This window comes from Tachyglossus aculeatus, chromosome X5 (assembly GCF_015852505.1).
Source record: "Tachyglossus aculeatus isolate mTacAcu1 chromosome X5, mTacAcu1.pri, whole genome shotgun sequence".
In the NCBI taxonomy this organism is placed as follows: Eukaryota; Metazoa; Chordata; class Mammalia; order Monotremata; family Tachyglossidae; genus Tachyglossus; species Tachyglossus aculeatus.
Genome location: NC_052097.1, coordinates 5,768,590 through 5,789,908, shown reverse-complemented (window position 1 = coordinate 5,789,908; position 21,319 = coordinate 5,768,590). Strand labels below are relative to the sequence as shown.

Here is a 21,319-nt window from a genome sequence, read left to right as displayed (position 1 = left end):
ACTAAATGCTTGGGAGACTACAGTACAACAGAGTTGGTAGTCACGGTCCCTCTCACTAGGAACTTACAGACTAGGTAAAAGATGACTAGAAGCACAGTGAGTCCCTGCAGGAGAGAAGGGACAGCTGATCACTTAGATTTATTGATGGAATCACTGTACAACAGTGATACATTTCTAAATAAATTACCGGGCTTCTCTCTGCACTCAGAACACCTGGCAGAGTGATTTATGGGCCATGATCACATAGCGGCTTGCTTTGGGAATTGATTTGCAAAGTGTTCCTTGGTAAGCAGCATTACAGGCACAGAAAATATATTTTCTTCCAACAGCCTTTCTTCAGACTCTGGAAGAAAATTTGTTTACTTACAAATGTTTTACAATCCTTTCTCTATTATTTACAGACTTTTGATTATAAGCTCATGATCATGTTGAAGTTCTGTTTTTAAAGTAATTTGACATCTTTTTTTTCTTGAAACAATTGATTTCTCCAATTTTCATTGAGATTTTAAGGTAAGGGATCTGTAGAAATGGAATATTGCTTCTTTCTATAAAGTATCACGTCATGAGAGTCTGTTCTGACACCGCCCCCGGCCCCCAACCATCCCTAAGCCACCAGACAGCATAGTGGGTAGAGCACAGGCTTGGGAGTAGGAAGGTCATGGGTTCTAATCCTGACTCCACCACTTTGCTGGGTGACCCTGGGCAAGTTACTTCACTTCTCTGGATCTCAGTCAACTCATCCGTAAAGTGGGTATTGAGACTGTGAACCCCATGGGGGCTAGGGACTGTGTCCAACCCGATTTGCTTGCATCCACCCCAGCATTTAGTACAGTGCCTGGCATATAGTAAGCACTTTACAAATAGCACAATTATTATTATTGTTTCAGCCATCAAGCAGGTGATCATGAGGTGGCGTCCAAGCCATAGGCCGATATCCACTAATGTGACTTGACTACAGCAATAAGTGAATTATCTCATGGTAGAAAACAGTACCCCTCTCAGGGTTGCACCTGGAGAGTTTCCAGTCCTCTACCAGTCTTGGCTACAGGAGGGAGAGTCAAGCAGAGGCCTACCCATTCCATTTCTAGTTTAGGCAGTGACTAGCGAGTGGAAGGCAATCTGCTACAAGTCAAAACTCACTTATGCTAGGCAGCAGCAGCAAGGGAAAGAGCTGAGGGAAGTTTACTGAGCGGAAGGAGGCAATGGTAAACCACTTCTGTAATTTTACCAAGAAAACTATATGGGTACATTACCAGAACGATGGCAGCTGCAGAGTAGAGAAGCAGCGTGGCTCAGTGGAAAAGAGCACGGGCTTTGGAGTCAGAGGTCATGGGTTCAAATACCGGCTCTGCCGATTGTCAGCTGTGTAACTTTGGGCAAGTCACTTAACTTCTCTGTGCCCCAGTTACCTCATCTGTAAAATGGGGATTAGGACTCTGAGCCCCCCGTGGGACAACCCAATCACCTTGTAACCTCTCCAGCACTTAGAACAGTGCTTTACACATAGTAAGCGCTTAACAAATGCCATTATTATTATTATTATTGTTATTCTGGGAAAGATGTGTCTGTGGTGTCACTTTGGGTGGGAAATGACTCGACAGCATTAGACAAGACAAGAAAACAGTGAGATTTTTGTAGGTCCCAGTGGCCAGGAAGGCATGAATAGAGAGAGTATGTGGTTATACTTGGAATTCCAAGATGATACCGCTGGCAGTGAAATTCACCCCGAGTGCGTGTGGGGCCCAAAAAGGCCAATGGGGGATCTACAGTCCCAGCCACATTTGGCCAGCAAAAAGGTTGTCCCTAGTTGCCATGTTGGGCTTAATGTTTGCAGTGCCTGGTGGTGTTTTCTCTTTTGCCTCCTCATCTGTCTGTAGGAAAGTTTGGCTTAGGCACTCTGTTTCTGATGGCAGTGTGACATGGAGGTCTGTCCTTAGCATTTTCAGCTGGGATACAGCATTGTCCTAGGTTTTTGAGTGAGCAGAATATTAATAGAAGTAATCCTGGAGAAAGTACAGACCAGGATAATTTTCAGTGAAATTTTTCCAATAGTATTTACTAAATGCTTACTCTGTGTTGAGCACTGTATTAAATGCTGGGTAGTAGGACTCTGTCAACTGGTCAGTGAGGATGAATAGGGGATAGAGAAGCTTGCATTTGGATATGTGTGGAAAAGGGAAGGATTCATTCCCTGCCCTACCCGGAGATGACAGTGTAGAGGGAGAGACAGACATTAATATAAATAATATTAATATTATTGTATTAATATGGACATAACTGCTGTGGGGCTTGGAGGGGGCATGGATATGTGGAGCAAGTCAGGGTGATGCAGAAGGGAGAGGAAGAAAAGAAAATGAGGGCTTAGTCAGGGAAGACATCTTGGAGGAAATGTGCCTTCAGTAAGGTTTTGAATGGGGCAAGAGTCATTGTCGGTTGGATATAAAGAGGGAAGGTGTTCCAAGCCAGAGGCAGGACATGGGTGAGAGGTCGGTGGCGAGATAGATGAGATCAGTAAGGAGGTTATCATTAGAGGAGTGAAATGTGTGGGCTGGGTCATAGTAGGAGAGTAGTGAGATGAGGTAGGAGGGGACAAAGTGCTTTAAAGGATGGTAAGGAGTTTCTGTTTCGAGTTGACTGGACTACCACTGGAGATTCTTGAGGACTGGGGAAACATGACCTGAATATTTTTGTAGAGAAATGAACCGGGCAGCAGATTGAAATATGAACTGGAATGAGGAGAGATAGGAGGCAGAAAAGTCAACAAGGAGGCTGATATGGTAATCGTTAATATTGTCAAGTGTTTTCTATTCAGCAGCATATGACCGATATTCATCGTAGGCAGAAGAATTTGAGTCTGTCTCCTTCTCTCCCTCTCGCTCCCTCTCCCTCTCCTTCTCCTCCTCTCCCCTTCTCCGTCCCCATCTTCCTCTCTCTCCTTCTCCCCGTCTTCCTTACCCTCCCTCTTCCCCTCCCCTTTCCCCTCTACCTCCCACCAGACCTGGAGAAACCTGTGAGGGGTGGCCACTGAGCGAGAGTCTGTGGAGTTTCAGGTTGAGTCATGTCGGTGTTCCTTTTCTTAGCACAGGTGCAGCAGTGAACAGCAGCGAGAGCCTCCCCCCATCCTCGTCTGTCAACGACATCTCCTCCATGTCCACTGACCAAACCTTGGCGTCCGACACTGACAGCAGCTTGGAAGCGTCCGCGGGTCCCCTGGGGTGTTGCAGGTGACTGGCCGCCTGCCTGAGGAACCCGACCTTCTTCAGCCGGTGACGCCGTTGATGCCAAACACGCTATTTCGGGAGGGAGTGGTGGGGGGGGGGAATTTAAAAAAGCTGGGGAAACAAAAAAAGATATTCAGAAAGGAAGCGAAACACCATCTAAAAGTGAAATCAGCCTTTCCGCCCGCTTCTCCTCCAGAGTTATGTATCTCAGCTAAGCTCAAGCGTATATTTAACTTTGAGTTGTTCTGCTTTGGCCTTCCTCTATTGATGGTTCCTGCAGAAAACAAAACACGAAAGAGGTCCCCCCCTCGTTTTTTTTTTTTCTTCACCGAGTGTGAATTAAAGGCCGCAAACCTAACAGCTTGTGGCGGCCACTCATTGGCATGACAGGGTATGCAAAAACCCTTGAAGCGTGTGTGTATGTTTCTCTATCTTCAGCCAACTGCTCCTTCCGGCCCGGTCAGGTGAATGTAGATCCAGACCCGCATGTGTCTGTATATGAGCACAGCACATTTACTTGTAGAGAATCCAGTACCCCCGGTGCTGTATATACACAGTAGGCACTGTAGTTTAACTGACCCATTTTATGTCCACTACTGCTACTTCATAAGTCCATCTGTAATATATTGCCAGTATACGAGCTGTTTAGTTTGTTAATCGATTAAGTTGTATGTCTTATAAGAAAATTTGTAAAAGGAAAAAAAAGTTGTGAGTAAGCATTCTCGGACCTTTGAAGATGTAGTCCCCACCCCCTCCATTTCAGCTGATTAAAAGCCTTTACTGAGCTCGGTCTGCGGAGAAGATGTGTGTGGTGACCTCGGATGGGGAAGCCACGTTCCTCAGCTGCTATGGATTGTGGGAGAGGGAGTGCAGGAGACCAGTGTGGGACAGGCCGGCGGGAAGCCAGTTCTTGTCTTAGGGTCCTTGGCCTGTGGAGCCACCGCCATGCCTTCTGGAATGCGGGACAGAGAGTGGCCGGTTCTGCCGGCTGAGGTGAGTGTGGCCGGAGTCACGGGAAAGGTCTCCTCTCAACTGGGGCCATGGAGTTCACTTACCTGTTCTTACCTTGGGGCTCCGCGACCAAAAATCCAAATCCCTTCCGGTCATTTCCTCAGACATGCACTGATACTCACCCTTCCCCAAGACAGCTCTCCTCCCCTCACTTCTCCCCCCCCACCCTCCACTTCTCAGAGAGTCCTTGGCGGCATCGATAATAGTAAGGCCTGGGAGCAGGATTTGGGTTTCAAATCCGATGGAGCTGGGCTCTGCCCTGCAGGACTGAAAGCCGTACCAAAGGAAACAAACGGCAGGCATCCCATGGGTCTCGACGCTTTGGATCTGAGAATGCCGAAGGAGGCGTCATTTTTCCTGGATGCTCTCAGTGTCTCCCGTTTTGGCTAAACTCCTTTTGCGTACATTTGACAGGTCCGAGAAAGGCGTGGCCGATTTTCTAGAAGTCTGGGCCCAGCAGGAAACGGGGACCACAGCCGACGAGGTACCGCTGAAGTAGGTTTAGCAATATTAGCTCTTCCTAAAAGCCACAGAGGATCACTTGCCAGTATTAAGCGACATCTCTTTATACAGCCTAAATGGAATGTAAGTGCTTGGGAAAGTCTTTTCAAGGACTGTGTGAAGAAGCATCACTTAGGGGTTCTCACCGCAATAATAGGGAGGGAGGGTGACTTAGCAATAATAGCCTATCCCAACCTTAGACTTCCCCATCCCGTACTGGTGCCAGATGCCCCGCTGTGCAAATGCCCTTTAACCTTTTTGGCGTGCTCAGCTGTACGCGATGGTATTTCAACTGGGGAAATGAAGAAGCCTCTTGCAGTGATGGATGACCAGACGAGTGAGACAGCCAAGAGAGATTGTCTGGGGAGAAGAGAAAAACAAAAGTGTCCACGTGACTGACTCTCCACCCTCTAGAAATGATGAAACGGTTGCCTCTTTGATTTTTGAGCACTTGCAGGGCTGGAGAGCATTCTTCTGCCTGATCTTTTGGGGCAGGAGACACCTCCAGAGTGAGATATGGCAATCTGGGGTTTGGTGGGGGTGGCTACTTGGGTCCAATGTTTTGTTAGGGCCGGCAGATGTTGGAATCTAGATGGGAAGAAGGAGTAGTGTGGACCCTTCCTGACCAAACTCCACATTTGGTCTTGATCTCTTTTGTCATCAGAAAAGACTCACCCTGCCCCTGTTCTTGCTCTCTTGCTTCCTCCCTCTCTCTCCCTGTCTCTTGCTCTACTTCTCTTGTTCTCCCTCCCTCTGTCTCTCTTCCTCCTCTGTTCCTCTCTCCCTTCCTCTCTTCCTCTTTCCCACTTTTTCTCTCATTCTCTCTCATCTCTCTTGCTTTCCTTTCCCAGGGTCCCCTATTCTGCCCTTAATCCCACTTTGCCCCTCATCCCCTTTGGCTTTTCCATTCCATGTCTTTCCCGGTGCCAATCCAGAACTCAGCAAACAGCCTTTAGAATGGAGGTTGCTGAAGGAAGGCAATGGATGTTTTCTTCCCTTCAAGTGCTGTCACCTCTTCCTCCTCCTGCTTTGACAAGCTGGCCTCTCCAGGTAACCTTTAACAGGGACAACCAACTAGCCAACTTCTCCTAGAAGCAACCTTGGTGAAGCTGCTCTTCTGGAGAGGAAGGGATGAGCCCCTTAAGGTAGGCCCTGAAGACCCGTGGAGTGTTAGGAAGCTCCATCAGATCACGTGGGATTTGGGTCAGCTAAAGGATCAGATGACTCTTGCTCTTTCTTCTTCTCAGAGACTTTGGCTAATAATAATAAATAATTACAGTATTTGTTAAGTGCTTACTATGGGCTAAGGGCTGAAGATAATCAGGTTGGACAAAGTCCCTGGCCCTCATGGGGCTCACAGTCTAGGTAGAAGGAAGTAGGATTTAATCCCCATTTTACAGTAAAAGAAACTGAGGGACAGAGAATTTAAGTGGCTTGCCCAAAGTCATACAACAGAGGAAGTAGTAGGGTTAGGATTAGAACCCAAGTCCCCTGGTTCTCAACCTGTGCTCTTTCTACGAGGCCACACTGTTTCCCTAGAGATGTGTTTCTCTGTTGACCAGCAAGACCCCAACAGTCAGAGAACATTATGGTATAAATGGAATCCACTGCCTTTTTTTTTTCCCATTAGGAAAACTTTAATTTTTGATCTGGACTCATCTGTCACCTCCAAGAGTGAATTATTCTGCCTCCTGGCATTCCCAGAATTTCCAGTAGCATCACATCATCTGCTGAAGACGTGCACCAGGAGAAGGTGATATGTCAATCTGGGGTTTGGGTTTGGTGCCACTAGCAGCCATAGAGTGCAACAACATGGTCTAATGGTAAGAGCATGGGCGTGGGAGTCAGAGGACCTGGGTTCTAATCCCGTCTCTGCCATTTGTCTGCTGTGTGACTTTGGGCAAGTCAGTTACATGACATAGTGGATAAAGCATGGGACTGGGAGTCAGAAGGTCATGGGTTCTAAATCCTATCTCCGCCACTTGTCTGCTGTGTGACTTTGGGCAAGTTACTTCACTTCTCTGGGCCTCAGTTATCTCAACTGTAAAATGGGGATTGAGACTGTGAGCCCCACGTGGGACAGGGACTGTATCCAACCCAATTTGCTTGTATCCACCCCAGTGCTTAGTACAGTGCCTGGCACATAGTAAGCACTTAACAAATACCATCATCATTATTATTCTCTGTACCTCAGTTCCCTATTCTATAAAGTGGGGATTAAGACTTTGAGCTCCATGTGGGACGGGGTCCGTGTCCAACCTGATTACCTTGTATCCACCCCAGTGCTTAGAACAGTGCTTGCCACATAGTAAATGCTTAATGAATAGCATTACTATTATTTCTTCAGCCTTTAGAATCCATGAAGCCCAGATGAAAATAAGCCTAGGGTCTCTTGGGAAGGGGGAGAAATGTGCATGGTGCAACATAGAATTTGATTCTTCAAGATTCTGACCCAAACCTCATCACTACTCTAGTTGTGTCTCTGGTGCATTGGTTTCTTTTTTTCTGATGTTGTTTTTGTTTTTTAAATAGTATTTGTTAAGCTCTTACTATGTGCCAGGCACTGTACTAAGTGCTGGGTAGTTGCAAGGTTGGATACAGTCCCTGTCCCACGTAGGGCTCACGGTCTTAATCCTCATTCTTCAGATGAGGAAAGAGACACAGTGAAGTGACTTGCCTATAGTCACTCAGCAGACAAGTAGCAGAGTCAGGATTAGAACTCAGATCCTGCTGACTCCCAGGCCTGTACTCTATCCAGTATGTGCATATGGGTCCCAGTGTTTTTGTGTATGGCAAGGGGTCCCCAAGACAAATGGTCGACCTGCCATCCTCTTTCTGCATTATGGGAAATGACCGGACAGTTTCAAGCAGTGTGGCCTAGTGGAAACAGCACGGGCCTGGGAGTCAGAAGGACCAGAATTATAATCCCAGTTCTGCCACTTATCTGCTGTGTGACTTTGGGCAAGTCACTTAAATTCTCTGTGCCTCAGTTATCTGTCAAAGGGCGACTGTATCCAAACTGATCACCTGGTATCTACCCTAGCATTTAGTACAGTTCCTGGCACACAGAAAGCACTTAACAAATATCATTCAAAAGAACCAAAACATAATCCTGCGTCTTCAAGACTCCAAAGACTGAGCTGGGGGGAGTGGGCCTCCATCTTGCGGGGCCTAGCCGGCCAACTGACTGACCAGTGTCAGGTTGGGAGGGGTGAGTGGAAGTTGGCTGAGTGCTGGGGTCAAGGGTAACATCCGAATCAGGAGAATGTTTGTCCGGGGAAATGTTATCACTGTCATCCTGACAGATTAGTCAGGGATAGTGGGCAGGGGGGGAAAACCAAGATGTGACTTTTGGCCCCTACCTGAGGCATGTCGGTCCTCAGTACTGCTCACTGCAAGAGCCTGATCGTCTACTAGATTTCTGCTGGGTCTATGGATATTTGGCAGTTCACCGCTTAAGGATGTTGACTTTGGAAAAGAAAATGCAACCAACTCTTTATGGCAAAAAGTCCACCTGTTCTGGGTTGGCGTCAGGAGTTAAACTATACCTACCATGACATCCGTTTGTCTTGCGCGTTGGGGCCTGGGACGAATCTCCTCCCTCACGTCTCCCTGGGCCGGTTAGCTAGCCCCTCCCTACCCGACACCCCTGCGGTAACGTGGCCTCCTGGCCGGACACTTCCTTTCTGGAAACTGAGTCGGGTGTGATGTACATAGTTCTATTGAGTATTTTTCTCTCCGAACTCACAACGCGAGGCTCCACCATCTCCTTTGGAGCTCAGATGGTCCACGGGCTGCTCTGCGTTGTTGGCCTTCGTCCAGTTCCCTGCTCAACTGCGCACTGCGGAGGGAGTCCTTGGAAAAGGCGTGGAATCCTGTATATTGAGTATCTGTAGTACCTGGGACTTATGGCCAGTATAACTCATCAGTAACCAAACCTTCAATACCTAGCTCTCCATTGACTGTTTGCCTCACTTCGACCATCCATCCCGTCACAAGACCCGTCTGGAGTTTCACCCGATCGGACTCAGGCCAGTATTCCTGGCCCCGCGGACTGCCACGTATCCATGTTGATCGAGTAGTTTCAGAAGACGAAACTGAACACAGCCATCTCATGGAACTGTCCAGTGGATCTCCTGGCAGAGAGCAGAGTGGGAGACGTGGGGGGTGGGGGCGCCGCCACCGCTGTCTGAGTGGGGGGCGGGGGCGCCGCCACTGCTGTCTGAGCCGCGGGGTCCGGGCTTGGCCTTTCCGGGTTCGTGCAGGGAGAAGGAGGGACTTGGGTTTCTGCCATCCGCTCTTTGTAGGTCGATGTTGAGTCGATGCATTGTGATTTGTTTGTTTTGGGTTATTAAATGTGGGGGGGACATCCTTCCCCTCGACATGAACCGAGATCATAACTGAACTCGCAGGCCTGGTTCGTGAAGGTTTTTTCTTGCGCCCGCTCTGGGGTGGGGAGGGGGGTATCAGAGGGATACTCCAAAATCAGCTGTGATGCGGGGCTGTACGGGGTAGGGAATGGAGGATGGAGGAGGGGAGCTGCGGAGAGAGGTTGGTCTTTAATCATTCAATCAATCAGAGAAAAATTGTGGCCTAGTGGATGGAACATGGGACAGAGACTCGGAAGGATGTGGGTTCTAATCCCAGTTCTGCCACTTGTCTGCTATGTGGCCTTGGGCAAGGCACTTCACTTCTCTGAGCCTCAGTTACCTCATCTGTAGGGGATTAAGGCTGTGAGACCCATATGAGACAGGCACTGTGTCCAAGTGAATTAGCTTGTATCTACCTCAGCGTTTAATACAGAATCTGGCACATAGTAAGCGCTTAGCAAATGCCATAGTAATAATAATAATAATGGTATTTGTTAAGCGCTTATTATGTGTCAGGCATTGTAATAAGCGCTGGGGTGGATACAAGCAAATACGGTTGAACACAGTCCCTGTCCCATGTGGGGCTCACAGTATCAAAAATCAATCAGTGGTGTTCGTTGAGTCCTTACTGTGTGCAGAACACTGTGCTAAGTGCTTGGGAAAGTACAATACAGTAGAGTTGGTAGGTATGATCCCTGCCCATGAGAAGCAGCATGATGTAATGGACAGAACACGGGCCTGGGAGTCAGAAGGACCTGGCTTTTAATCCTGGCTCCACCACTTGTCTGCTGTGCAACCTCGCACAAGTCACTTCACTTCTCTGTCCCTGTCACTTCATCTGTAAAATGAGGGTTAAGATTGTGAGCCCCAAGTGGGACATGGACTGCGTTCAACCTGAAAAGCCTGTATCTGCCTCAGTGCTTAGTACAGTGCCTGGCACATAATGAGCATTTAACAAATACCAAAAAACAAAAAAGAGGAGCTTAGTGTCTACAGGGGTCAGGCCAGGTCACTGCTGGCCAACGAGTCCTCTTCGCTGGTTCTGAATCTTTTACCACCCCACCTCCATAGTCACAAACTGGTTCTGTTCTCCTGTACAGTGAAGAACCAGGGTTGGGCCATCTGACCTCTATAGCCAGGAAGAAAACCTCAGGGTGTCCTGGTGAAGGGAGGCTCGGAGGGGCTGGGTGGGTGGTCCCCGCTACATTAGGAGCAAAACATTTTTACATTTTCCAGGAGCTGGAAGAAGCAGATGAGAAGAGGAGTCAGTTCCAGTCCATCAAGATCAATCAATGGTATTTATTGAGCGCTTCCTGTATGCAGAGCCTGCCTTAAGCGGTTGGGATGAGGGGGACTGAGAGCCTAAATGAACACCTTCTCTTCTGGGCTGGGGTCATTACCAATTTCCTTGTGCCGTGATCAGGTTGTGAGGCCCTGCGGCCTCTCCAACCCTCGCCCCAATCCCCAAGTGCTCAACCTTGGGGTGGGGAATGGCTCCCCCTCCAAATCTTCCCTTCCTTCTCCTCTCTTCCTCCCTATCCCCAGAGCTGCTCGGGGGGTGGTAGGAGGGGAGCCCCACTGGTTCAGACCCTCCCTCCACCCCACAATATTCCCAGATGGATCTCTCCAAGGTTTGGGGACACCCTTTCCCTCTAGGGAAATTCTTCCCTAAAGAACAGGAAGATGTCTCCCATGAGCAGATCCCCAGAGGGGATGAAGGGGTTTTCAATTAGAGGACAGAGCTGTGGCTTGCATGCTGACCTCTGAACCATAATTTTCAGTTTGAAGGGTCCTCTAGGAGGACAGATTGGAAAACACGTTGGGGCATTTTCTCCTTGTAAGTACTCCGTGAGGGGAAATGGCTTGAATCATTGCCTGTCTCCATATTTCTTCGTGTAAATATAAGGGCTAAGTATAGTTCTCTATCAGCTGCTTCCCAAAAAGAGGCTCGGATAGAACAGAACACTAGGGCTGTCAAAGGACGGCCCACTGACGGATACCAGCTTTGGCCGTTGAAATCTTCTTTTTGGATGCAATTTAACTTGATTTCTTCTCAGTTGCTACAGTTCCTCCTTGAGAAATGTGTCTGAATTTTGCATGCTTGAGCGTGAGGGAGAAGAGAGATTTTTCTCTTTGGACACCCAATCCACAATGCTTAGGCAAGTATTTAATGAAACTGGGAAATGACTGTCAATTTCTTAGTTGTTTTTGCTATGAATTCAGTGTTTCCAGAGCGAGTCAAAGGAAATGCCTCCATTTCATTCGTTTTAGATTTTACTGTTGATAGGAATTACTGATAGAGATTAAGGGAGTGGGTCGCCATTGAAATTTCTCTTAAAAGTTTTTCTTCCAAGAAACCTGTATTCTGCAATGGCTTTCCTTATCTCTCGGTTGATCTACATGCCTGAGTTTTCTTGTTCACAAGCTGACAGGCAGACTGACTTTTCAGATATTTTATTTAGGAAATTTAATGTTAAAAACTGGGTGTTTCCGTCCCACCATCATAGAAAGTATGATTTTCTGTTTGCTTTACTCTGTGAATTCAAGGTTCATGTGAAGTCACAGTTATATTAAGTAATAGTAGAGCAGACATTGATCAGTGGTATTGACTAAGTGTTCACTGCATGCAGATTACTCTACTAATAAGTGCTTAGTACTCAATGTCAGTTAATAACTTTCCTTCAAAGAAATGTTGGTTTTTAAATGGTACTTGTGAAGTGCTCACCATATGCCAGGCACTGTATTAAGCTCTAGGATAATAATAATGATGGTATACTTTAAGCACTTATAATATGCCAACCACAATATTAGGCACTAGGATAGATAAGAGATAATCAGGTTGGACACAGCCCTGTCCCACAGAGAGCTCATAATCAAAGTTGGATGACTTAATCCCCATTTTACAGATGAGATAACCAAGGCACGGATAAGTTAAGTGAATTTCCCAAGGTCACACAGCAGGTAAATTGATGAACTGGGTTTAGAACCCTGTGTCCTCGGACACCCAGGCCCACGCTCTTTCCACTAGGTCATGCCTTTTCTGGTCTTTCAAAAGGTATGCACGTTGGGCAGACTTCAAAGATGGCAAAGACGGAAGAAGATGGCAGCATAACTACTTAGCACAATCCCCGGGCAAAGCCTGTGTTTAAAGGAGGTTTGGCCAGATTGAATGTTGTAAACATCACAGCATAGTAGATAGAGCATGGGCCTGGGAGTGAGAAGATCATGGGTTCCAATCCCAGTTCCTCCATTTACCCACTGTGTGACCTTGGGCAAGTCACTTAACTTTTCAGAGCCTCCGTTCTCTCATCTGTAAAATGGGGATTAAAACCATGGCCCCAAGTGGGGCAGGGACTGCGTCCAACCTGATTGACTTGTATCTACCCCAGCACTTACTACAGTGCCTGGCACACAGTAAGTGCTTAACAAATACCACAATTATTGTGATTATTATTTTCCCTCCCTCATCAGATCTGTATGGGTCTGGCAGCTGTTGGGAGATGAGAAATAAGACCCTTGAAAGTTCACTGTGGGCAGGGAATATTTCAGTTACATTGTAGTTTCCCAAGTGCTTAGTACAGTGCTCTGCACACAGTAAGCACTGAATAAGCACCGTTGATTGACTGATTGAGGATTGCACGAGTGTCTTACCAGAGGGGAAGTGGAGAGCTATTTAAGAGCAGAGGAAATTCCATCGGCAGTCAGAGCAGTGGTTGATTCAGTGTTCTGTCTCCAGCAGCAGCATCGATGCAGACTTGATGGGACAGGATGAGGGGTGTCCTCTTTGATCCTGAATGGCAGGGATCCCCAGGAATTTTGAACCAACTGGAGGATCAAAGAAACAGGTTGGTTCAAGAGTGGTTGGGATCAATTAGCGAAGGAGAGTTCTGTGATAGGGCATCCCACTGATGAGTTGGGGTTGGAGAAGTCCCCAACTGCACACCTGGAATCAAAAAGATGTGAGAAGCAGCATGGCCTAGTGGACAGAGCACAGGCCTGGGAGTCAGAAAAATTTGGGTTCTAATCCTAGTCTGCTGTGTGACCTTGGGCAAGTCACTTCACTTCTCTAGGCTGCAATGACTGTGGTCCCATGGTGGACAGAGACTGGGTCCAACCTAACTTGCATCTACCCCGGCACTTGATACAGTGCCTTGCATATAGTAAGCACATAACAAATACCATTATAAAACTAAAGGACAACTCCTCCAAGGAGCTTCTAGGATAACTGATGGTACAGTCCCCAGGCTGTGAGGAAGATGATTGCTCACAGGGAATTTCTTTCAAGTGCTTAGTACAGTGCTGTGCACACACTAAGCACTCAATAAATGTGATAGAATGAATAGTATTTGTTAAGTGCTTACTATGTGCCAGGCACTGTACTAAGCACTGAGGTAAATACAAGATAATCAGTTCAGACACAGTCCCTGTCCCACATAGGGCTCACAGTCTTCATCTCCGTTTTACAGACGAGGTAACTGAGTCTTAGGGAAGTGAAGTGACTTGCCCAAGGTCACACAGCAGACAAGTGGCAGAGCCAGGATTAGAACCCAAGTCCTTCTGACTTCCAGGCCCATGCTGTCTCCACTAGGACATATATGGGTCTGACCTCTAAGGAGATCCCAGATCTTGCACTTTTAAGACCTCTTACAGTGGTGACCCCAGGTCCCCATACTTTATTAATAATAATAATAATAATAACAATAATAATAGCATTTGCTAAGCAGTTACTATGTGCCAAGCTCTATTCTAAGCACTGGTGTAGATACAAGGTTATCAGGTTGGATGCAGTCCCTGTCCCACTTGGGGCTCACAGTTTTAATCCCCAATTTACAGATGAGGTAACTAAGGCCCAGAGAAATGAAGTGATTTACGCGAGGTCAGAGACCAGACAAGTGGCGGAGTTGGGATTAGACCCCAGGTCGATCTGGATCCCAGGCCTGTGCTCTCCACATGCAATGGTGCTTCTCAGAAGATAGCTTGGTTTTGGAATATCTGGAATCTGAACACAGCCTGTTTCCCATAGACCTCCCACTGGTTTCTCTTTCTAGAGAGATGGAAGAGTCTTCCCTGAACCTGGCCTCTAGGGGTTATTAGAAAACAAACCTATGTCAGGGTATAGTCGTCTACCTAGAAGGTAGGGATGAGGCAAGTGAATAAGGATGAGTTTGCTGTGTGGCTTTGGTTGCATTTGGCTGAATCAGGAAGTAGCTCACCTTGGTGCTAGGGAAGGTGGCAGGCAAGTGTTGGGGTTGGAAGTGGCATTTTCTGGTCCCATCTTGGCCTTTTGTTCCCCTGATCTGATGCTTGGATTTGGCTCACCCACAAAGCGGGAATCTGAACCCAGGGAAGAGGTCCAGTGAAGAACAGTCATTCTGCAGAGGCGGGGAGCAGGCAACGATGACTTCGCTAGCTGGAGATGCTCAGGATTGTTGGAACAGGTCAGTCAATCACATTTATTGAGCGCTTACCGTGTGCAGAGAGCTGCAGTAAGCACTTGGGAGAGGACGATAGAACAGACCCATTCCCTGCCCACAATAGTAACTGTGGTATTTGTTAAGTGCTTACTATGTGCCAGGCCCTGTACTAAGTGCTGGGGTGGTTACAAGCAAACTGAGGTTGGACATAGCCCCTGTCCCAAGTGGGGCTCACAGTCTTCATCCATCCTTTACTGATGAGGTAACTTAAGCCCAGGGAAGTGAAGTGACCTACTGAAGGTCACACAGCAGACAAGTGACAGAGCTGGAACCTATGACCTTCTGTCTCCCAGGCTCATGCTCTATCCACTATGCCATGATGCTTCTCTACTACGCCATGTGCATTTACAGTCTAAAGGGAGAAACAGATATTAATATAAAATTATATTACTCAGGTCACTGAGTGAGGCCTCAAGCATCAGTTTATGGACCCACTGACTACTGATCCTCTGCTTTGGAGGCTGGGGTGGATTTGGCAAAGTTCTCTATCTTTCCACTGCTCTTCGCTAACGGTGGGGATGAGGTCATGGTTGCCTTGAATAGATCTATTCTGTTGGTGAGGAAAAGTGAAGGAGAAGAAAAGAAAAGCCTACCTGTGGGGTTAGAGAGCCTGCAGTAATGTAAACAAATGAGCTCTTCTCCATTTGATAATAATAATGATAGTAGAAGTAATTGTACAATTTGTTAAACCCTTACTCAGTTTCAAGTGCTGTACTGATCTCTGGGGGTAGTTACAGTGTAAGCCAATCAGCTACAGCCCCTGTCCCACACAGGGCTCACAATCTAAGAGGGAGGGAGAACAAGTTATTAAAAATCCCCATTTTACAGGCGAGGAAACAGAGGCACAACAGGCAAGTAAAGGAGCTGAGAGTAGAAACCCAGGTCCCTTGGCTCCCAGTTATGGGCTCTCTCCAGGGGACCCCACTGCTTCTCTCATGGAAGTGGGTATGGGATGAGAGGAGGCAGGGTGAGAGAGGTTCACTTGGGGCGGGGACGGGCCACCTAAAGAGGAGGTTTTCTTTACAAGCTCCAGGTAGCACCAGGCTTCTCAGAAAATGTTTTTTAATCCCTCCCAGCCCCACAGCATTTAGGTACATAGTATAGTTCATATATATATTAATGTCTGTCTCCCCAACTCTAGACTGTAAGATCATTTTGGGCAGGGAATACAGCCATTTATTGCAGTACTTTACTCTCCCAAGCACTTAATACAGTGCTCTGCACAGAGTAAGTGCTCAATAAATACAAATGAAAGAATGAAAGGCACTTGGGGTTTAAATATTGCTCCATTTGAAGGTATAGTGCCAGTCTGACTGAAAACTGAAAGGGTAAGGATCTTGCGAATCAAGAGCCAGAAAGACACCCTACTTTCTAATACAGCCCCCCTCTCCCACACATACCCATACACCGTTTAGGGGCTCTGCCCCATTTAGGGGGGCACTGGTGGATCCTGGGAGGAGAAGATGATGGGACCGGAGTATGCTAGCTCATCCCTCCACCCCCAGGGGCCGGCAAGAGACCAACCGTGAGGAGGCTCAGGAGGCATCTTTCCGATCCCCTCAATTCCCCCCAGGGTCCAAAGAGCTGCTACAAATGAGACCAGACTTTTCTGGTGGTAACTTTTATATTTTATAAAATTATTTACACTCTTTTGGTCATGGGCAAGTCCATTGGCACAAACAGCACAGCCACGATTTATTCTTTCGCTTTTAATATCTAACATTATATATATATACACATATATATATATAGATAGATTTGTTTCTCTTCATTTTCCCCAGCAAGAGGGGTAACCCAAACATCTGCTATATAAAATAAGCTGACGGTAACACTATGCCAAAAATAGCTTATGTTAAGTGCAAGGTCGGGGGGCCAGGGGTGGGGGGAAGCTTGGTTTGCCACGACACATGGATTCACCAGTGGAAATGCATGACTCGCATGAAAATCTTCCTCCAGATCCCACGCATGGGCCGGCCCAGCACGGATCTGTATGTATGTGTCCGGGACGACGGAAGCCAAGGACCCTCCGATGGGATGCCTGGTTTGCTCGGGGACATGAACAGACATCTGGGGCCGCTGGGTCAGCGGTTAGGACTAGCCCCGTGACCCTCTCCCCCTCCTCCAGTTGTCGGAGGGTCTTTGGGAGTGAGGAGGGAGGCTCTCACTGGATCCATATGGTGTTGGCCCGGTCGGTCCGGCGGGGCTCCACCGTGAGGTCCCCGAATGTGGAGAAGAACTGCTCCATCTCTTTCTGCAGCATGTCGTTCCTCTTTTCTGCATCCTCCCTTGCACGCTCGGCGTTGCGCATCTTAATCTGCACCATGGTGAACTTCTTGCGCTCCTGGTCCAGCTCGTCATGGAGGGTCATCATCTCTGTTTCCAGGTTCAGGTTGCGCTGCTCCAGGCTGCAGGGGGTGAGGGAGGGGAGCATTAGGGTGTTGAAGCAGCGGGGCTTGGTGGAAAGAGCATGGGCTTAAGAGTCAGAGATCATGGGTTCTAATCCCAGCTGTGCCACTCGTCAGCTGTGTGGTAAGGAGGAGGAGGAGAGGAGGACCGATGGCTGCCAACGGCCTGCAGAGCATAACACAGAAAGGTGCCCCACCACAGAAAGGTGGCCGAAAGGTAAGTCATCCGTAACCCCACCAGTCTGGTCAGAGAAGGAGATGGGAGCAGTACCTCTAGGGTACTCGGGAATGCCAATGCTCCCTCTTCCCAACTGAACCAGCCCCTGGCTTTTTGGCATAGCGCGCCTCGCTCCACCCCCATAACTTTTTGGATAGATGTATCTATCCCACTTCTGTATGACAGGGCTCAGGGGGCCTGGGCTGGGGAGAACTGATGCCCCTGAGAGCAGAGATCATATCTACTTTATTGCTCTCTCTCAGTGAACAGTACAGTGCTCTACCCACAGGAAGTGCTCACTAAATACCACCGAGTTAGAGCACAGGAGGAGTTGTGTGGAGTGGTATTCACCCACTTCACTGCCACCAATGCTCTCCTTACCCCATTGAACTTCCTCTGTCCTAATCCTTCCTGACCTCTCAGCTGTCCCAGGCCCTGTGGACCGCTGGCTTCTCCTGGAAATGCTATTAATCTTTGTTTCCCTAATGAGGTTCTCTCTCTGGCCTCTCTCTCACCAGCTCCTCTCTCACCTCCTAACTGTGGAAGTCCCAAAAGGTTCTCTGTTCTGTGTCCCCCCTACTCCCCTCACTTTCCGCTCGGTTGACATTGCCTACCGTTTCTTCTCTGTTGGGCACTGGTGGCCTTCAGAGTAGTAATTGTCATAATGGTATTTATTCAGTGGTCACTGAACTGAGTGCATGGGGAAATTCAAAAGGAGCCCGAGACCCATTCCCTGTCCATGAGTCAGATTTCAAATATGAATGCCAGATTCCCTGCCCACCCATGCCCAGAGCTGACCAGGGCCCTCGTGACTGACTGGAGGGTGGCCATTGAGCCTCCCAACTGCTCTCTCTCCTTCCTGCATCACCTCTGCACTTGGATCTCTATCCCTTTTAAACAGTTGCTTTTCACCCTACCCTCAGGCCCACAGTATTTAAGTATGGGTCTGGAACTTATTTTAATATCTGTTTCCCCTACTGGACTGTAAGCTCCTTTTGGACAGGGAAAGTGTCTCCTAATTCTGTTGTACTGTTCTCTCCCAAGCACTTAGTATAATGCTCTGCACCATAAGTGCTCAATAAATACCACTGAAAGATGGTCAGTTGAATTTCTGGTTTTAAAGACCACGTGGGTAGCTGGTTGCCCTGCGTTTATTCTGAATCCTAACATCTCTAGCTTTTGCAATCCCAGCACACTTAGCCAAGTCCCTCTTCCTGACTGGCTCTCACTTTGGGACCACTTACCTCCATGGATGATTGCCCGTACCAGTCGGTCCTTCCTGCTCTCTCTCTGTCCCGCTCCTCCTTCCCCAGACAAGTCCGGCGAATCCCCGCTCTCCTGGGCCTGGGTGACAGAACCCACTCACCTCTTGATCCTGGACTCGTACTCTGCCTTCTGTTTGGTCATCTCCTGCTTGAGGCTGGACACCAGGCTGTGCAGGGCGCTGTGGAGACCCGTGCTGTTGGCGACAAAGGTCTCGCTGTTGTCGCTGCTGCTGGTGGCCCGGCTGCTGCGGCCTCCAATGCTCCTCCGCTCGCTCTTGCCCTCGGCGTCCCCGGGGTGGGAGGGCTCCTCCTGAGGGGGCCCGTCCAGCACGGGATCTTCAAAATGCCCCCCGAAAAAGTCTTGTTCGGGGCAGGTGGTGGTGGAGGAGCGGCAGGAGTTGGAGTTCTCGGGGAGTGAGATCTCGCAGGAAGACGTGGACCAGGTGGCGCTGTCCACGCTTTGCTTGTCATCCGAGCTCCCTGGGGCAGAGTGCTGCTGGACATTGTCATAGGTGGACAGCCGGTGGTGCTGGGCCGCCTCGCCCGCCGACTCCTTGGGCTTGCTGTCCCGCAGGGTCACGTGACCGTTGGGCATCCAGCTGAGGGCCCTGCTGTTGGCCGCATGGGCCGGGGACTCTGTGCTCAGGAGACCCAGGCGGACCCCACCGTTCTGTACGCTGTGCGTGCCCATCTTGGTGCCCGGGCCCTTGAGGGAGGCTGCCCTCCGGGCTGCCAGGCTCCCGGGCGGAGTGGTGTGGGTCTTCTCTGGACCCTCAGGGCCACCCCCGCTGCTGCTGAAGGAGCCGTTGGTGACGATGCCGCTGCCCTTGTTGAAGGCCGGGTTCTTCTTCACTGTGAGAGGGGGACTCCGGCACACATCCGGCTTGTGGATGCCGTTCCTCGGGCTGTTGGCCCTGCTGCCCGGCGGGCCTGGGGGAGACCCGTTGTCCAGGCTGTTGCGCTGAGGAGACTCGGCCTTCTCCCAGGAGCACCGGCGCCCGGACCCCTCTCGGCTATTGTTGTTCTCTCGGTTCTGCAGCTGGCCGCCACCGCCCATACCACCTTTCTTCTGCAGGGGCTCGTCGCTGTTGTTGTTGTCATTGCCTGCTGGCTGCTCAGCCTCCTGGGGGAACAGGTGCTCGTGTTTGCCAATCATCATGGACATCAACTGCTGCACCACCACAGTCCCTGAAATGAACACAGCAAGCAGACGCATAGTGAGTGGCTGGAACTCCAGCCTGGGCTGAGGAATGGCGGCGATTGGTGATCATGATAGATTTGGGTGACGCTGTTTCTATCACTCTAAATCTCAAGGTTTGGCAGGCCAGTGAGTTCTGATCCTGGGTCCGCCCCTAGCCAAACGTGAGACCCTCACTTCTCTATGCCTCCATTTCCTCAGATGAACTATACATATTAAATACCTGTTCTCCCTTCTTCTTCCTCTGAGACCCATGATTATCTTGTCTCTACTCCAGTGCCTGGTACATAGTAAATGTACCAAATAAACAATGTACCAAGTAAACAATACCAGAATAAAATGCTTTTATTGGTAATAATGGAAACTTGAAGAGCAAAGCCTCCATTGCTTTCATGAAAGTTGTACTGCGCAAAGGATCCCTTAGAATCTTTCAGGATCCAGACTCAGAAGAAGGCCTGCCTGGAGGCTTTGTCCCTCCTGAAAATAACTCGGAGAATCAGCCCAGAACCTGGAATGTCACTGCGACCTGACTTACCTCTATCTCGCCGATCCGCTCATCCACATCCTGCTTCTGGCCTGGAAAGCCCTCCCTCCTCAAATCTGACAGACAAATACTTTCCCCCACTTCAAAGCCTTACTGAAGGCACATCTTTTCCAAGTGGCCATCCCTAAGCCCTCCTTTCCTCTTTTCCCACTCCTTTTTGCATTGCCCTGACTTGCTCCCTTTATTCATCCCCACCCCCCCCCGCCCAAGCCCCACACCACTTTTGTACATATCTCTCATTTATTTATACTAATGTCTGTCTCCCTCACTCTAGATTATAAGCTAGTTGGGGGCAGGGAGTGTGTCTGTTTATTGTTATATTGCACTCTCCCAAGTGTTTAGTACAATGTTCTGCACTCTAAGTGCTCAACAAATACAATTGAATGAATGAGTGAACTAGCTATGAGATAGATGGTGGAGAAGCAGGGCAACATGTGAGAGGTCAGATAATATTTCAGCAGTGAGGAGGAGAGGAAAACCATGTTTTTGTTATGGTATTTCTTAAGAGCTTACTATGTGCCAGGCACTGTTCTAAGGAGTGGGGTATATACTAGCTAATCAAGTTGGACACAGTCCATTTCCGATATGGGACTCACAGTCTTAATCCCCATTTTACAGATGAGGAAACTGAGACCCAGAGAAGTGAAGCAACTGGCCCAAGGTCACACAGCAGACAAGGGGCAGAGCTGGGATTAGAACCCAAGTCCTTCTGACTCCCAGGCCATGCTCTTTCCACTGGGCTATGCTGCTCCTCCTCTACCCAATCTACAGGGACCATCTGCACTTCTGCCAATCTACTTAACAACTCTGTGGCTTCAAACAGCAAGTTTTGTTGTTGTTTTTTAATCATCCACATGCCTGACAGAGCAGTTTAAACCATACTGACTCCCCACCCCCACCCCAGTCTCTCCACACATGGAGACAAGAGGCAGGTCAGCCCTTACCTTCAGCTTGTAGGGAATAATGCACCCCAATTCACCTCATCTTTGCAATGGGGATTAAGTCTGTGAGCCCCCAGTGGGACATGGACTATGTCAAACAATCATATTTATTGAGCGCTTACTATATGCAGGACACTGTACTAAGAGCTTGGGAGAGTACACCATAACAATA

General features: G+C 48.7%; 2 protein-coding genes and 1 non-coding gene across 13 annotated transcripts in view; 2 read left to right on the top strand and 1 right to left on the bottom strand.

Annotated features, from left to right (window-relative positions):
• MAPK10 (mitogen-activated protein kinase 10) overlaps window positions 1-4,005 on the top strand; it is a 148,742-nt gene extending 144,737 nt beyond the window's left edge. For 6 of the 7 annotated variants that reach the window (XM_038769233.1, XM_038769236.1, XM_038769238.1 and 3 more), the window contains one exon: window positions 3,086-4,005. In XM_038769233.1, coding sequence (XP_038625161.1) covers window positions 3,086-3,228 — 143 coding nt within the window. In that variant the 3' untranslated portion in view covers window positions 3,229-4,005. Of the gene's footprint in view, window positions 1-3,080 lie in introns of all 7 variants that reach the window. The other variant, XM_038769239.1, reaches the window with a different exon arrangement.
• On the top strand, window positions 993-1,130 carry LOC119947750. The gene has a single exon (XR_005456548.1). It is a non-coding gene; the product is annotated as a small nucleolar RNA SNORA7 (small nucleolar RNA).
• Window positions 4,006-16,197: 12,192 nt separating the features above from the next.
• Window positions 16,198-21,319, bottom strand: part of ARHGAP24 (Rho GTPase activating protein 24) — a 253,226-nt gene continuing 248,104 nt past the window's right edge. For 4 of the 5 annotated variants that reach the window (XM_038769268.1, XM_038769272.1, XM_038769273.1 and 1 more), the window contains 2 exons: window positions 18,566-19,652; window positions 16,739-16,982 (listed from right to left, as the gene is read on the bottom strand). In XM_038769268.1, coding sequence (XP_038625196.1) covers window positions 16,739-16,982; window positions 18,566-19,652 — 1,331 coding nt within the window. Of the gene's footprint in view, window positions 16,983-18,565; window positions 19,653-21,319 lie in introns of all 5 variants that reach the window. The other variant, XM_038769271.1, reaches the window with a different exon arrangement.